This window comes from Typopeltis vanoorti, chromosome 20 (genome assembly GCF_054136105.1).
Source record: "Typopeltis vanoorti isolate ZY-2024b chromosome 20, IOZ_Tvanoo_1.0, whole genome shotgun sequence".
NCBI lineage: Eukaryota > Metazoa > Arthropoda > Arachnida > Uropygi > Thelyphonidae > Typopeltis > Typopeltis vanoorti.
The window spans coordinates 70,801,368-70,819,926 of NC_143568.1; the positions used below are offsets into that span (position 1 = coordinate 70,801,368).

Consider the following 18,559-nt stretch of genomic DNA (forward strand, 5'->3'; position numbering starts at 1 on the left):
AAAACAGTAGCATGTTTGAAAAAATGCAAGTATGAGTTCCATACAAACGAATACTACGCGCTGTCGCGAGTGCGCCAGTACTGAACAGAAGCAACATGTGCGTCCGAGAGATTGTAACTCAGGCTGTTGTTGATATGAGAGGAATCTAGAGAAATTTCTCTTGATTCAACAATCTTTCTTTCGAGTTCATCGTAGCACACATGGATATTAGCAGTTTGAGTCCAGTTTACAATGTGCTGGCGGCCTTCGTCTGAGTTAGCAGAAAAGAGAACGTGGCTAGAGAGAGCGCTAGCTCTAGTCCTGTTATAGGAGATATCTCTACGGTGTTCATCCAAACGTAGAAGGATGTATTTGGCAGTCTGTCCATAATAAGGCTTTCCGCAATCACACAAAATCTTGTAGACTCCTGGAAACTGAGTAGGAAGATGTTTCTGTTTATGTTTGCAAAGTAATGAACGAAGTTTTGGAAGCGTAGTGTAGCACGTTTTGAAGTTAAATTTCTTGAGAATCTTTGCCAGTTTTGGTGAAAGAGAGCTGATGTAAGGCAAGGAGATGAAGGCTCTTGGGGGAGGGGGATCTTCAGCAGTAGTTGAGTGCCTGGGGGAAAGAAATTTGTCAATCTTCTTTGGAGAGAAGCCATTGTTAATAAACGTTTTTTTAAGAAAACTGAGTTCATTTATAATTTCTGTTTCTTCTCTAGTCCTGTTATAGAGATAGTCGTTTGTATGGAACTCATACTTGCATTTTTTCAAACATGCTACTGTTTTTCACTTGTTCTGTTAATACAATTTTAAGTTTCTGTAATTTTTTATATATTTCTTTGAGTATGATACCTGATGATGTTCTTGTAACGAAACTAGTAAACTAGTAGTATCTTGTTAAATATATCTTGCCATCTTTTCTCTCGGTAATAGTCATTAAACTTATTTTATAATATTCCTACCGAGTAAAAATGAATTCTCCTAATATATATATATATATATATATATATATATATATATATATATTAAGGATACCAAGTAATTTTATAAACTTGGTTTTTTTATGTATATATATGTGATCCATATATATATATATATATGGATCACATCACATTATATATCTCAGAGATTCTTCTGTGAGACCATAGGCACATAGAAGTTGCATTGTCCATTTCCCAATTTTGAAGTTTGTCCGCATAACTCTACTTGAAACTGTCTTCTAATCTAGTAGTTTATTTTCATGTTTGGTGTTGAATGCCAACAGTATTCAATGCTGCTTTCCTTGATCGTTATTTCCCAAATATAACATCTTGTATTTATTATTTAGTAAGAAGGTCACATAGCAAAAGCTGCAAATATAACTCAGAGGATAATTGTGATGTTGAAGCTAACCTTGACATGTAAGGATAAGGAAGTCATTTTATCTCTTTATAAGGCTTTGATAATACCACACCTGGATTATTGTGTGCGGATTTGGCATCCCAGATTCAAAGGGGATAAAGAAGCTGTGGAAAGAGTGCAAAGAAGAGACAAAGGTTATATCCAGATTATGGGATTTAGATTATGAGGGCAGATTGCAAGTATATGGATTACAGATACTGGTTAACAGGAGAAAGAGGAGCGATATGATAGAGGTCTATAAACTTTGAATGGGTGTTATAGGATATTGTCTGATGAAATTTTTCATTATATGGAAGGTGGAGAGAGAACTCAGGGCATCCAAGGATGTTAAGTTTGTTCACAGTCAAGAAAGGGGTAAGAGTTAGGTGTTTCTCTCACAGAGCAGTGAGTGAGTGGAATAGTTTTCCTTTGGGGATGGTGAGTGAATCTAGTGTGAACAAATTTAAGGGAAGGTATGACAGCTGGTTTGGGTGATATTTATAGCTTCCCTCGATGTCCTTGTCTCCCTGAAGGTCTTAGATACTACTAATAATAAAATTTAATATGACTATTCGATCTCTATTGAAGGATTGTTTGATAGTAAGAATTTAAGGTTATAGAAGTTGATATTTTGATAGTTTGTTGATTTGTGTAGTACAAAGTTTGCAAATAAGGAAGAGGAGTGCAGTATACTATCATCAACAGAACAATATTTATTGGAAGTTTTTTTTTTTTTGTTAATTTTTATTTTTATAGAACAATATTTAATTTCTATTTAACTGGAAAAGATCATTAACATATAAAAAGGAGAGAATAAGTGAAAGAATAGTCTATCATCACCATAGATTTAGTTGTCAAATTTAAAGATAGAGCTATCTACCATCACACGTTAGACAGAAAGCTGGTACCACAGTTACAGAGTGGTTAGCATCTGCTCTTCAGCCAAGAGGCTGCTGGTTCAAATCCCACCAAGGGCATGGATGTTTGTGATTGTCTTACTAACCAATATCTGTCCTGGTGTAGTATGTCCTTTGTCTTTGCACCATAAAAATTAAATCAAACTCAGTTGCAGGAGTCACTTGAAAGATCACATGATGGGTCTTAATTATGTGAATTGTCTTTGTGCCAAACACAATCAGATACCTTAGAGATATCAAAAATAACCACTTTATATTTTCCAAACTTTTCCATGGTATTTGTCTAAAAGCATGTGACATAAGGAAGATCTGCTATTGAGCAACACTCGTGTGTCCTATGGTCATTTATTATTTGAGAAGTTTCCAGATGGCATAGAAGATGACAGTTAATGATTTTCTCCATTACTTCAGAAAGAATTGAAGTGAGATAAATTGTCATTGATTTGAAGGGATTTGATTATGGGATAATTTCCAAGCTGCAGAATAGATACCAGTGGAATAGGAGAAAATATTAAAAAAATATAAAAAAAGATGATACAGAACAAGAGTCAACTCTGAGATACAAAACCATCAGAACAATTGAAAAATGCCTGATGACTAGAAGACTATTTTTGGTATCCAGTTTTGACAAGGTTTTTTGGATATCTTTTATGGTAGAAAATTAGAAAAGGTATTGAATGTTGCATGTTTGAATGGGAGGGATGGTTGGAGGACATTTACCAAGATCATCATTTCAAGAATTGAAAGAAAAATAAGTTGCCAGGTGATTTGGCTTTTTATGTAAGTAATAATGCAGTACAACCATCTGGGTGCAAAAGAAATGGAACTAGGGATAAACACAAGTTACAGTCAGTAGCTTTGGCAAGAGACCAGAATACCAGGAAGCATACTGCCATTTGGACATGATGCAAATTTCCTGGTTTTGGTTTTCTTTGGAGTCAGTTTTGGATGTATTGGCAATTAATTGTAACATTGAGCTTCACTATAACTCATGACTCTTGGCTGGGCTGCAAAAAATCAAATATATCAATTGATTTTTATCAAAATCTGCATCTTGCCTTTCTGTTTATAGTTTGTCCAAAGTAGGCTAAACTGCAGGCACAAGGAACTTTATACACTCCAGGATGTTCAGGAGGATGTAGTTGATCTTTAGGAGAAAGTATAAAGATAGCTAGCTGAATGAAAGAATTCAAAGTAGTATGGAGATCATATTTGCAAAGAACTTTCGCTATTTTTTGCTATCTTAACATATGCAGTGAGAATGGTTTTGCTGTGATCCTGTGTGTTGAGTGTAGGAGGGATGGGAGGTGCATGAATATTTTAACTATTTTATATGGGTTATAGCCATTGACTAAAAAGGTATTGTAAAGGTCCTTGAGCTCAGTTTCAAGGGGTTATGTCATGTGAACAAATAGTCCTGTGTCGGTGAGTGTTTTGAGGTCACCATGCTGTTGGAAGAGTGGTGGTGTGATTGTTTATATAAATCCTTCCAGTATGAGTAGGTTTTCTGTAGATGGAGAAGGAAAATGAGCCACTAGTATATCTAAAAATGGAAGACAATTATTATTTTTTCTATGGTGAAGTTCATTTTAGGATGTTGGCTGTTAATATTTGCCAAAAATGGATTTAATGTAAGACCAAACAGCAAATGCATCATCAGCATAGCACAGTCAAACTGTTAGTTTTAGTGTGGCTGTGTTGAGTGCTTGATTTTCAAAATGCTCCATGTAGAAGTTTGCTAGAGGGGGGGGGGGAACCCATAGCAGTCCCATCAAGGTGTTTATATATTTTTTCTTTCCATAGGAAATAACCTGCATATATAGTGAATCTGAATAATTCAATTATGTCAGTGGGAAAATGTGGCTTGATAAGGTCAAGGGTCTCTGTCAAAGGTACATGAGTGAAAAGTGAGGTGATATCAAAACTGACCATGATGTCAGAATCTCTCAGAGTTAGATTTTCTATTAATGTTTTAAAGTGCAAATAGTTTTTAACAGATGAGGGCAAGTTGCCTGCAAGGGAGGAAAGTGACTTGAGCAACGACTTGTATATTACATAGAAATCGTTATAGGTCTGAGAGGATTTTTTTTTCTGAGACGATTATGTACATATGTTTTATCTAAACCATGGTCCAATAAATCCAATATAATGTATCATATTTAGGTCTGAGAGGATAGTGGAATCAATATTGGCAATGACAACCTCAACAAGTATGGTTGCATTAATTTACCAAAGATCTAGGAGACTATCATTTTAAGACCTAATAGCGGACTTTTGTAAATTAACTTTATAGTTATCTGATCCATAGAGGGTGCAGTTACATGTAAGGACATCAGTTGTCAGTTACAACTTAAATTGTTTTTACAGTTATTTAGTTTAGTGCAATGATATCTTCACAGTTATCATTGCGCTCTGATGATGCTGGGCAGAAAACTAGTGAAATATTAGTGAGTTTAATAAATGTATTTTTTCCCTCTTGGTGTTATTTATACCATTAAGCATTATTATGAATAATGAACGTATGGATATCTCTACTTGTTGGATTCAATGCAGTTGGAAAAGAAAGCTCTCAGTTGTGAACATCGAAATATTCAAGGAAGATGACTTTCCTGTTAGTAGAGTTGGACTAGAGAAAATCATTATTTAAAGAAAGGAAATCAAAATTTCAATTTTGTTGTTGGCATTAGGAAAGTGGTAGAGAGCAGAAGTATTTGTTAGAATGGGGGAAAAGAAATATTTTAGGCGAAGATCAAAGGGAGGTGATTTTAAGTTAGAAGCTTCTCCTCTGACATGGTATATCATTTAATAAATGCACACATTCCACCTTTAAGATGAAAAGAGTCACAGTGAATAATTGGAAAAATTTGATGAGTATGACTTTTTAAGCTGAAATTTAAGTTTCTATTAGTTGTGATTATATAGATTGGAGATGAAAATGAATATTTTTGAGGTTGGAACTTAGAACACTTTATTAATGAAGTGAATCTGGAAAGATTTGGGAGTTCTGCCTTTATCTCTATATAATCTATTTCTCTTTTCTTGACTTTTCATAGTGGTAGTTTTAAGTTGCATTAAAATTGTGAGGGATACGAAATATACGGTATTAATGGATTCTTTTCTTAGCCATTCCCATGGAAAATTTCACCTATTTTAAATCTGGAATGTTGGGCTTAATTTATCCTCAAGTATTTCATTTGGGATTTAACTGGAATACACAATTCCCCAAAAAAGAAATACTTGTAAATAGGTATAAATTCGAATTTTGTAAATATAGTAGTAATGATTCCTTCTTATAATCTTTCTATGTATTGTTTTATAAATGGCCCTGTAAATAACAGATAAGAATTAAGATATAAAAAAGGTAATATTGTAGCAGGAAAGTCAGGAGAAAATGAAGAATTTTGTATAATCGGATTATAAGTGTGACCCCAGGCAGTAATACGATGTCCGAGGCGCGTGCAATGCCCACATGGAGACGCAATGGAGAAAGTGAAGGTACGGTGTGCAAAGAGGCTTGTGTAGCGGGTGCAACTGATGGCATAGTAGGGAGAGCAGATGCGGAGGAGTATAAAAGGTTTGACGGCTTGAGCTCTCTCTCTCATATTTTTGTGGTCCTTATCCTGTCGTTCGGGTGAAGGCAGGATGGTCGAGTGGCGATGATACGGTTAAGTAGTGGCAGAGTTCGAGCATTCTCATCGATGCAACGAAACATCCAGTGAATGCCGAAATATCGTGCAGCTCCAGCCATACCTTTCTGTCAGAGAAGTTCGAGTATATCCGGAAAAGAAGTGATTTGTGACCGAAATCACCGGATGGTCGAGACGAGGAACAACAGACCCCAGAACTAGAAAACCACCCGAAGTAAGCCTGTAGGAAAATCAGATGTGAAGAGCCTCCTGAAGTATAGAACTGGTCGGTAATGTAGAAATTTTGTGTCCATAGTATTGTAATTTAAGGCCAAGGTGAACAAAAGTGTTAAATTTCTTGATTTTCTTGATTGAAAATGTTCAGGACTCTAGTACCTAATCTTTTAGCGAGAATCTTGTAGCTCTAGAAGTATACTGTTTTAGGCATGTTATTGAATTGATTTAATATGGTTTTGTCTTAATATTTGTGGGAGGGAAAGATACTCATGAGCATAACTGTAATAAGTAAGCAGGATTGAGACAGCTTGACTCAGTTTGTGTACCTTAATGTGAGATGTCGAGTATAATATAGATCTTGTCAGTTAGTATAATATTTGCCCTTAGAAATTCCTCATTTAATTTTGTTTCTTTGAATGACATGTATCATAACTTAGAGTGAATAAACTTTCATGTTTTCTTTACAAAAATCAAGTTCTGATTATTCAAGCCAATGCACCTCTTGCTAAAAGTAGAGCCTGTTTAAGTAAAAGCACAGGAACTGGTTACGACTGCAGTAGAAGATAAAGGATCGTTAAGTTTGTTTGTGTTAGATTAAGTAAATCGTGTAGTAGTCTGCGGGCTGACTCTCTGACAATATTAATTCTATTGTATAGGAATTAAGATGGCGCAGCGTTAAAAAATAAATTTTCTTAATTCTGAAAAGGAGTTGACTTTAAATTTTCGGCCAGGGAGAAATTTGGCTCTACCTTGGGGCAATCTCTTTGTCTGGAGGATTTGCACACGAGTTCATCTAAGAGTGTGGCCACAGTGAAATTAGGGAACTTTGATAGATAGCTGTAACTAAGGGAATGAGAAGTAAGGAGTGAATGGGAATAAAGATAAAATTAATTGAGGAGGGAACACACAGAATTTAGGAAAATAGAGATACATAAGAAAAGACTAGGTATAGTTTCTGGGAAAATTCCCATGCTACTCCTCTTAAACGCTATTATTATAATTACGGCTATTTATAGCCTGTTTTTGTTTAGGAGTGTCCCTTGTTTTAAATACATTGGCTATTATTACTCAAAAAAGGGGTGTATATATATATTTTAGGGCATTATGAGTGGGTATAGAAGGCAATTATAGCAGAATAAAAGAGGTGGAAAAATTTTGTACATACCTTGTTTGAATACTAGGATGTCTTCCAATTTCATGATCCTGCTGAAGGTTGTTTATAGCGTGGGGGGGGGGGTGTTTTGACGTGGGAAAAATAAATTTGGAAAGACATAAGACATAGAAGATATATATGTTATATTTATGGTTCGTTTATTATTTTATATATATCTTCTATGTCTTATGTCTTTTCTGATGTTTCTTTATTTTCCTAAATTCGGACATTGTATTACTGCCTGGGGTCACACTTATAATCCGATTATACAAAATTCTTCATTTTTCCCTGACTTTCCTGCTACAATATTACTTTTTTTATATCTTAATTCTTGTCTGTTATTTACAGGACCATTTATAAAACTATACATAGAAAGATTATAAGAAGGAATCATTACTGCTATATATATTTACAAAATTCGAATTTTTATCTATTTACAAGTATTTCTTTTGGGAGAATTGTGCATTCCAGTTAAATCCCGAATGAAATGCTTGAGGATAAATTAAGCCTTTCATTCCAGATTTAACACAGGTTTCCCCTTCCAAAAAAAATTTTTCTCATAGGAAAATTTTTCATGACCTCACTCGTTCAATATTTCTGGAGAAGATTTTAGACTTCAGCTTATACTCTCGCCCTTCCCCAAACTTCTCTTGAACCTAAATTATATCCCATTTTAAACTGAACCTTATTCTCATGATTACACCTAATTTCATTGCTATCTTTTAATGTTTTGGACCTAAATAATTCTTCATTAGATTTATTCAAAGGGCTTGCACAATCTGTTAGTAAATGTGCGGCCTTTGTAGCAAGTGCTAAATTCCAACATAACAAACCACTTGTAGTTTTCCTGAGCATGAAAAGAAAACAGAGGAAGTTGGCATAACTAAGCTTCTGCTGAGGTTGTATATCAACTTCATATTTTCTGTGTCTGTTCCACCTCGGTCTGTTATGGAAACTTTTAGATCTATCATTTATTTTAATGTGGTTTACTCCGATAGTTCTTGGACAATCCTCCCCTAAATTTTCTTCTGTAACATCTTGGTCATTTGCTAATTTCACGTTTTATATTTGATGAGTCTCAGATTGACTGTTCACTCCTGAAGTTGACGCTAATACAGAATCAATCCAGTTATCTTGAGACACTTCATTAACTCTATCAGTTGGCACGACATTCCTTTTACTCTGCACTCTTTCTTCATGAGATATTTCGTTCTATTTCTATGTTTACTTGACCATTTTCTTCCCATAAGGGACATTTCATTTCTAGAGAAGTTGCATAAGAATTTGTACTTCTCTAGAAAATTTATTCCCAAGATGATTTGAATGCTTGGGTGAGATGTCCTAGGAACCAACAAATCTTGCCAAACACTCATGGTAAATTCAGGTAAGCAAAATTTTACTCTAACCTTCTTTGTTACATATATCTCTGATGTTGAGATTCCTGATAATCTAATCGGTCTCCTTAGATTAGAGATGCCTCGCCATATACTGGAATTTATTTCTTGAAGATAATCTTCAGTAATTACAGAGGCCCAGGAACCAATATCTAGCAATATGTCACAATGCGATCCTTGTACCTTACCCTTAATTGTCATTTTCAACCCTTTTTGTTGTTCTTGATTTCATTGTCCTCTCCTCCATGGTTTACCTTCATACTTATGAGGAGTGTGCTCAAACCTCGACTCATATCTGTTATTTCTATTGGAGGGTCTCCTGTTACTAACACATTTGCGAGCTAAGTGCTCAATCTTATTGCAACCGAAACATCTAGGAGGCTCCCTTCTGTCTCCTTGTTCATTAGTTTTCTCTGCTTGAAGTATAGTTGATTCCGAGGTCTTCACAGTTACTGCAGCCAACTGCTGCATAACAGTATCAAGACAGTCCATCATCGGCTGTTGTAGCCGTTCGACTTCTTGTCTTATCATCTCATTTGTTTTCTTTGCTTGAGGTATAGTTGATTCCAAGGTCTTCACAGTTACTGCCGCCAGCTGTTTCAGTACAGCATCAAGACAGTCCACTAAGGGCTGTTGTAACCGTTCAACTTCTTGTTTTATTATAGAACGTACTTCTATGTTTGTTAGCCCTACTTGTTTTTGGATGTTCAATTCATTTTCAGTCACTTGATTAACGTTGACTGATCTCTCTCTTTCCCCCTCACTATCCTTTTGATCTTTGATAGTCTTGCCCTTACATGTGCTTGATTCCCTTTCATTCTTACCTTCGCTTGCGGAATTATTTGTCCCTTTAATCACGTTAACACTGCTGTTAGCAGATGCGGGATGAATGTCTCCAAGCATCTCTTCCTTCTCTTTCACAGCGAGCAAACATTCCTCAAGATTCATGATTTTCTTCTTATAGGCAGTCTCTTTTAATTCTTGCTTTACCCCTAACCTAAACTGATGAAACACTGCTCAGTCGAGGTGAGGTTTATCCTCATTAGTGACGCTCAGACTGTTGGCAATGGTCAGTAATCTATTGTAGTACTCAGTCATGTTCTCCTTATCTTTTTGAGTACTTCTTTGTAATTTCCAGATATTGAGGCTCAAACTTCTTACCCTTGAGAACTGGGAGATTTTTGGTATATACTGGAGCCTTGTCAGTGCTCCAGTATATACCACTACCTGTGGACTCCCTTCAGGCACACCTGGCAAAATAGTGGTACAGTAAGTAGCTAGGTCCACAGAATAACCATTTTAAAGCTACATTTTTGAAAAAGAAATGTTGCATCTCTCCATATCTTATATAATGCTTGCTAGAAGATTTGGGGAAAAAAATAATCAGGCCTTTGCACTGGAGTTCAAACCTGGGGTTTGGTCACTTCAAACTTTCACTAAGGAAAGTAATTATATTATGTCAGGTTATGAAACTTATCTGCCGCCTGGTGATTCCAAGTACCAAACAGGTCTGACCTTTAGTCTTAGGGGTATAGACTGCACACCCCTGATCTTTGCTTGTGCTAGTTCACCCTGGGATTAGTAGCAGCAGATGTATCCCCCAGCTAACACAATGAAACCATCACACTGGAAGAAATTTAGTTGTTTTGTTTCAATAACCTAATTACATCTTATAAATAGAGCAACATCTCTTGGATAGAGAAAATGCCTATATGTTGATTTTTCTAGACTTTTCAAAAGTGTTTGATAGAATACCACTTGATATATTCCTGTTGAAATCAATTTGGGTGGGAATAAGTAATTATTTAATAGTTGGTAGGAGAGGCCAGTGAGTTCTGTGGGGAAACAATGTCTTGAATGAGAAATATTACTCTAGTTTAATTATGAGTATTAATGCTCGTATATGTTAGTTCTATTAGGATTTAGTTCTTTCAATAACCTAATTACATCTTATAAATAGAGCAACATCTCTTGGACAGAGAAAATGCCTATATATTGATTTTTCTAGACTTTTCAAAAGTGTTTGATAGAATACCACTTGATATATTCCTGTTGAAATCAATTTGGGTGGGAATAAGTAATTATTTAATAGTTGGTAGGAGAGGCCAGTGAGTTCTGTGGGGAAACAATGTCTTGAATGAGAAATATTACTCTAGTTTAATTATGAGTATTAATTGCTCGTATATGTTAGTTATATTAGTTCTATTAGGATTTAGTTCTTTCAATAACCTAATTACATCTTATAAATAGAGCAACATCTCTTGGACAGAGAAAATGCTTATATGACATCCTCTAAAGAAATTCAGCAATGACTTCTGGCTGGAACAGGCCACTCTAGTCCAAAATCCTTGAAAAGCATGATGATGATTAGTTCTATTGCCAAATGTAAGGTCACACTTTCACCAGATGAAATGTGCTGTATTGGTGGAACTTTGCAAAGACATTGCAACTATATGAACTAATTGTTACTCTTTTGAGAGTAAAAATTAGTTTATCCATTAAGAGTGGTGAATGAGCTCGAATGCCTTCCTAAAGTTTGCATTAGTTTAGGTCCATACTTTATATGCTGAATGCATATAAGATATGGCTCATATTGAGTTTCGCCTTGCATGATGATTCTTCTGACTCCATGGATGCATGGAAATAGTATATGATGATTCTTCTGATTCACTGGATGCATGGAAATAATACTAATATTCTGGATGCAGATTTAAATCTCATGTATGTTAGAGGTTGGTTTATGTCTATTGGATAGATGCTGATAGAATAAGCATACTGAGTTTGGCCTTGCATGATGCTTCTTCTGACTCCATGGATGCATGGAAATAATGCTAATATTCTAAATGCACATTTAAATCTCATGTATGTTAGAGGTTAGTTTCTATCTATCTCTGGAAAAGAGATAGATATTGAAAGTTTTTTAACATGTTTTTTCAAAAGTATAAGATATAGTACATACATTTACAACAAGCAGGTCATGATACTTGACCAAAAAAAAAAAAAAATTCATTTAAGAAACATATGGCTATTTTTAGACAACAGAAAAAGCGAGTGCTATTTTTGTACAATTATTTTCTAGATATAGGGACAAACTGTATCAGAATTCTTCCATATGCAATCTCTTGTCTCATGTGTGTGTGATGTTATTTAAAATCCATTGTAAATTTTTTAAGTTTCACAGCTTAACTTTCAATTGCATATGCTATTGTTGAAAACAAGAATATAATTCCTTCTCAAATGTAATTTAGCAGATTGAGATGTGATGATATTCTTTGTAGTGGTTTCTTTTTTGGAGGCTTACAAACTTGTTTAAATACTAGAGAGAAATTAAAATCATTCTAAGTGAAATCTGAAATTATATATTCCTATTTCTTTTGGTTGGCATTTAGGATGAGAAAAGCTCCATTAGCTTATTTCCTTTGTAGACAGATATCATATATGCTGAAAAGCTTAACAGGTCATCCAGAACATTGGTAAACAGGCATCATAGAAGAAAATTGTTTCATTGATTTCTATTTCCATTCCATTCTGAATTTGCATTAGTACTACAACTGTCTCTAAGAATATTCGAAGCTCAGGACTCAAGTGTATAAAATTTCATGTTTGTACTGGACACATTGTCAAATCTTTAGAAAAGTAACAACAAACACATCTTATATTAGTGATGGCTAGGAAAATCAGGATTAGAAATCATTCTTTGTCTATAGGTCATCAAATGAAATAGAATAATGCCTTGATCCAGTGTTATTCACCTAAATGCGAATGTTTCTTCAAAGAAATATGTGAAGCTCTTCTGAATCACTTGATTGAAATAAGTCATTACTGAACTAGTTTCTTGTGTTGGAAGTGATCGCCAGATTCAAATATGTATGTGAATGTTTTTTTTGTTTTTTTTAACTCTAGGTAAACATTTAAATAACATTCTATCTATAATTCATTATGCATGATAGATAACATTCTATCCATAATTCATTATGCATGATAGTAGTTTCATATATATAATTTTTTATTCCCCAGAAAAGATCATTCTTGTAATAGTCTCTATACCCAGAAAATAATCTTCTGATCTCTTAATTATTTTAAGGGATCAGAATATAAAGTGGAGTGGGGAAAATGAATATCTCCTATGTTTCCATGCATTTAGTGCATGGAAACTTAGTATTAGATCAGAGGTCTAAAAAAAAACAACCCATCCAAGAAAATTAATGATAGAAATCATAAAGCCTACTGAGCATTTATAATGCCAGACAAATGAGGATGAGCGTGGCGGTTATGAGTGTTGTTTTCAATAGGAGACATATTTTACACTAAGCTATAATCTGAATTGCCTAGAGATCAAATAACACCCCATTATATGATGGTCACATAATATATGATAGTTATGTACTGGAACAAATTGTGCTGCCTCTGGATGAGACTGGCTGATTCATCTTTAGTTGAAAAGACCTTATAAAGATTAGCAATGCAAATTGGATTCTAACTTAAGATTTTCCCCTCATAATCTTGACTATTGAATGCACTAAAGAAGCATCATTAAAATTATGTTTTTGTTTCAATTATTTTATGGTGTTTTAGGAATACTTAAATAACTAAATTATGTTTGTTGTAATTCATAAATAAATTTATATTCAATTACAGCATAAGTTTTATTTTAATATAGGAAGATCATGATATAAGGTTAGCTGTTCAAGAAGCTTTGTCATTATTGGCAAAAGCTTTCTCAACAATGGATGAGAGCACGCGCTACCTAATGGAAGCCTTAATAATGAGTAGGATTGAAAGTCCAGAATCACAAGTGAGACAAATGGCTCTTCATTATGCAGTTTCTGTTTTTCCATCAAGTCATATTCGGTCTAGATACATTATATTGTTGGCAGCTGGAGATTCGTGAGTTATAAATAAAATTGTTTGTTTGTATAAATTGTGGAAATATTTTCAGGGTTTAATTGAGAGATAACTGTATTTCAGTTTTTCTGTCTTGAACATATAAGAACCTTTTCACAGATGTATCAAGTACAGAGATGAAGCCAAATGAGACTAATTCTTAATGTGATTTATCATCCTCATTGTTTCCTTTTTTTTCTTTTTTTTTTTGTAATGTTTAAAAACATCACAATATAGTGTGTCATCCAGTTATGGTGAAAATGTTGGAGCCACGTCATTGTAACACAGAAACAGTAACTGTTGATTATGTGAATTTGAAACTAATATTATTGAATGTAGGGTTTTGTACTATGATTTGGTTATCTGCTAACTGAGCAATCCAGAAGAAACGTGACATTTATGGTAAGAGAACTTACATATATATTAAACTTTAAAACTTAAAGGGTGAAACATGAAAATATAACTTCAAAAATTATGAGATAAACATTATTAAAAATATTAAAAATTATCCAAATATGGAGGAGCAGAATCAGAGAAAAATCAAGAGGTAACAGGTAATGATTGTAGTCACCTTAGGATTCTTGAGCTCTTCTGTTTTATGTTAGTAATAATGTGGTGGTTTGAAGGGGAAGAGTATATATAAGGTTAACATTCTATGTTTTCGTAAAGTGAAATTCTGATCCCAACGCTCTGTTTGGCCTGAATCCAGCTTTTTATTCACCAAGCTTCCCTTCCACTTCTTAGTTGTTTCTCAAGTATATTTGCATAAATCTTAACACTCAGGGAAATACATCCTGTAATTCTCACATTATTTTATTTCACTGTTTATAACACTATGAAAACTCTACTTCAATCATTCTGAATTTGATCCTAGTACCAGGCCAATTATGCAGTGCAGCCACTGTAAAACTTTTAGACTGCTATATTTGAGCATTTCTAGTCAGATATGATCTACTCCTGCCTGCATTCATGTTTACTGATTTCTACCACCATGCTGACACTGTTTCATTTATCAGTCTTTCAGAGTAATTGCTCCAGACATCAAGAATATTCAGTCTTTATGCCACCTTTATCATCTCTGATTATTTAGTATGTTGAATACTATAGCTGGTCCTTCTTTTCCCTCATTGCCTGAATAACATTTTGTATTTGTTGCTTAAAACAATCTTACCTGTTTTTGTCTTCTTTGTTTCAGTCATACCTATTATGTTGATCTAGTTCTTATCCAATTCTTCTGCTAGTTCCATCTATGCTTCATATATTGATAGTACCAATCTTGAACTCTGCTGATGTTCGGCTGGAATGACTTCTGAGATTTGTTCCAATAGCTGACACTGTGCTGTTTTCCAGGTTTTCTGACAAAAATAATGGGGCCTTGTTTAACCGGGTGACACCCCATCCAGCATGAAAGTGTGTCATATTGTACCGTCATTTTGCATTAGTTTAAGCCGATAAGAATACAGTTTGGTTGTCTACATTCCATATTGCCAGCTGGTTCATTCAGTATTCAGATAGCTACCTAAGGATGCACCACGAGAAGGTGAAGATTGGACATTAGGTCAGAAGCCCCAGTCAGTTCTCCACATTCTTTAAAAGGCTACGTGAAGATCTCCCAGTTATACAGCTTTGATCCCTTAAGCACTCCTATTTTATATACATTTGTAAATTTCCTACCTTTTCCTGCTTTTTAAAAAGTATACTCCCTAACTCTGTAAAGGTAATGCCAACAGGCTTGGCAATAATATTCTCAAAAAAAAAAAAAAAAAGAAAGGAAGTAAAATGTTGTCATAATCAACATGGTACTAATTTCAGTAAAACTGTTATTCTAGAGAAAGAAAAAAATGTTTATCTGGAGTTTAGGACATACAAATTAGCATAAGTCTATACTTAAATTTAGATTATTCTCAAAAGCTTATTTTTGCAATTAAATTAAGTAGACACATCATATTTGAAAATTGCTTAAGAGAAATGCCAATACTTATTTGAATATATGGTTAAGAATTTAGGGATACACAACACACGTGTTAAAATAATTATTTTACTTTATATTAGGAAAGTAACATTTGATGTTTTGACTTCTGTATTGTCATCATCAGAAAAATACATATGTATAAGAACCAAGCTACATGCTTCTGCACTTTACAAGGTAAAATGAATCTATTCTGCTTATTAATCTTTTATCTAGCCTGACCAGAAAGAAAAAAAATAATATTTAAAAAAATAAAAAAAAGAAGAACTCAAGAAGTCTTGAGTCACAAAATAGAAGAAATCATGTAGAATGTAGTTAAGAAATTGCTTGCTTGCTTTAGCTGCAATTTTAGAAGATGCTATTTAAGGTTCATTAAGGAATGACAGATGAAGTTTAGATGTATGCGAGTGAAGCAAACATAGCAGTTTATTTTTTTATTTTACTTTATTTTTCCTCCCACCAGTGTCGCTTTTGTTGATTATAGTATCTTTCGTGGCATGTTAAACACTTTCAGGGCGGGGCATACAATAAGGGGTTAGACTTGTGGACGTGACTCCCACATTGGATCTGCCCAGGCTCGAGTCCAAGCATGGCCTTGACTCTCTCCTGCATACTGCTATACTCAGACTCCTTCCAGCCAAAATCCAGAATAAGTAGCAGCAGGACTATTTACCAGTTGGTTGAGAAACCTCATAATGCAATACCATCAGGTTTGGTCCTATGTATTATACCATCTAGCAGCTTTCTTGCATAACTGCTTTGCTGCTGTTCCCCACAAAGAAAAATTGGATAAACATTTTAACATTTAGTCATAGATAAATTGAAAAATAAAATGTCTCTATAGTGAGATCTCTCTTAAAATTGCAAGAATTTTTACATATACCTGACTGACATATAACTATATCAAGTTTACTACAGTTTCAGATGAAATGTGATCTGCATTTTTATTTATGCTTGTTACTTTGTTATGTATTAAATTGTATTTGTATCATGATCATAATAATGAAATCCTCTTGTTATGGCAGTGATTTCTCCAGACATACAGAAGTTAGTCTGTGTGTTTCTTCTCTATAGCTTTATTAATGAACTTTTAAGCAGAACCAGAATACCAAAATGGTACTTGTTACTAAATTATTCAATCTTACTCAATGAACACATAAACAATATCTTTTACACTCAATTGCTCTTTCCTTTCTATGCTGGGAATATTCTATAGGCAAGTTTCAGCAAATAGTTACACTATGACTTATTTCAAACTAAAAATTTCTGACACTTAATCACTTTATAATCTTTAACTGTTAGATATGCTTATTTAGATCAGCTTCTACTTACAGTCCATTAATAAGTGTTCTCTTAAAAGCTCAAGGAAATTTAACAAACGGGTCAACTCACTTTTATAGCTGCTACCCACTGTGTACTTGGCTGGACTTCTTTTCCCTTTTTCTTCCATGTCAGGTTTTTCAATCCCTCTTTATGCCGGCGATGGGTCACTGATGTTTCCTTGGGATGCTGTACTGCCGCACTTGGGTTGAAGATTATCGGCTTGTGGAATGCTTGCATGCACGTTGGATCAACAAAGCAATTTCTTCCCTCCGACAACAGCTCCTGGCGAAGACTCATCAACTTGTCATCGACTATCAGTTTTGCCTGGTGGATCGGCTCCTCGTCATCTTTCTTTTAGACCACTGACATAATTTCTCCCGACGTCGTGTCCTCAATGGCTTACATCTGCCGGACAACCATTGGCGACTTCTCGATCCTGACCTCTGGAATCTTGATGAAAATTTCTCGAACCGATGATGCAATCTTTTCGCCCACGCCTTTTATTCGGTCATTTCCGAATCCTTGTGCGGAGATATGTGAACCCCGAACATTTCAGAGAAATGCCTTGATCCTTTTTTTTGACTGACCCTTCCTTTGTTTTTCTCCTACACTCCCTAAATCCTATTTGTTCTGGCAGCGGACATTCGTTTGAAGCTTTTGTCGGTCTACCTAGCACTGACCTTGGGCTTCCCATGTAGAACACGCACAAAGTTTGACATCTTTACAAAAATCTAAAAATATACTGCTTTACTATTGGCAAGGTATTATTGCCTTGTGTATTAATACTACACCTTCTAGAATATTCCCTTATTTGACATCGAGCACATACAAATTCCCATTGGGATTATTTACATATAACATACAACTATTTACAAGTTACAGGTCTTACTGGGCTCGACCTTGGTAAACTTTATGTAAAAATATTTCGACTTGTTATAGCTACATAAATATTTTTACAGAATATCATAGAAACTCTTCTCTAAAAGAATCATAATCTAGCTTTCTTAGATCGTAAAACAAAATTGAAACTTCAGATTTTGACTAAATTACTCAAATAAAGACACTTCACTACCTCTTAAGACATAATTATCAATTAGTACATGTAAAGAACATTCCTTTTCCTTTTGTCTAACTGATATCAATGCACTATAGTCCTGTCTTATTCTAATCAGAGTCCTTAATTCTTAAATTACAGTTAATTTCTCTTCCTCACACACATTACTTGACAAAAAGGTTACAATACCGTACTCGTTGATCCTTTACACTTGTCCCTTCGATTCTTGATTCTTTTTCTCCAAACTATTTCCTTTCCGTCGGTTTTACGGAAATGGGATTCCTGCGATCGTTGGTTGGTCCACACGTTGCTAGTATATCGAGTCTATGTCAAGAACATTCCTGGCAAAAGGTGATTCTGCATTCGCATAGCACGCTACCGAGTCGCTGAGCTTTCCCACTATCTCTGTAAAATGTCTATCCTTTCATCATAGGGCTTGAGACCCGCAACCTTTCCAACTACTATTGCGGCATCTCCGACTGCTACTACCGGGAGTGAGAGCAGAACTCCCCGCAAACTACACGTCCAGACGATCGAGAAGAGAAAACCACAAAAAAGCCTCATGGGGGGGGGGTGTTCCTAATCCTTTTATACTCATCCCTACTGGTAGTACTATCTGTAACCTAAGTTGTTCACCCGTC

At 34.8% G+C, this 18,559-nt stretch overlaps 1 protein-coding gene across 1 annotated transcript in view; it reads left to right on the plus strand.

Moving 5' to 3' along the window:
• Positions 1-18,559, plus strand: part of LOC150095553 (proteasome adapter and scaffold protein ECM29) — a 691,438-nt gene that overhangs the window by 138,865 nt on the left and 534,014 nt on the right. The window contains exon 12 of the mRNA XM_090409825.1: positions 13,349-13,575. Within this exon, the coding sequence (XP_090265951.1) occupies positions 13,349-13,575 (227 nt within the window). The remainder of the gene's footprint in view (positions 1-13,348; positions 13,576-18,559) is intronic.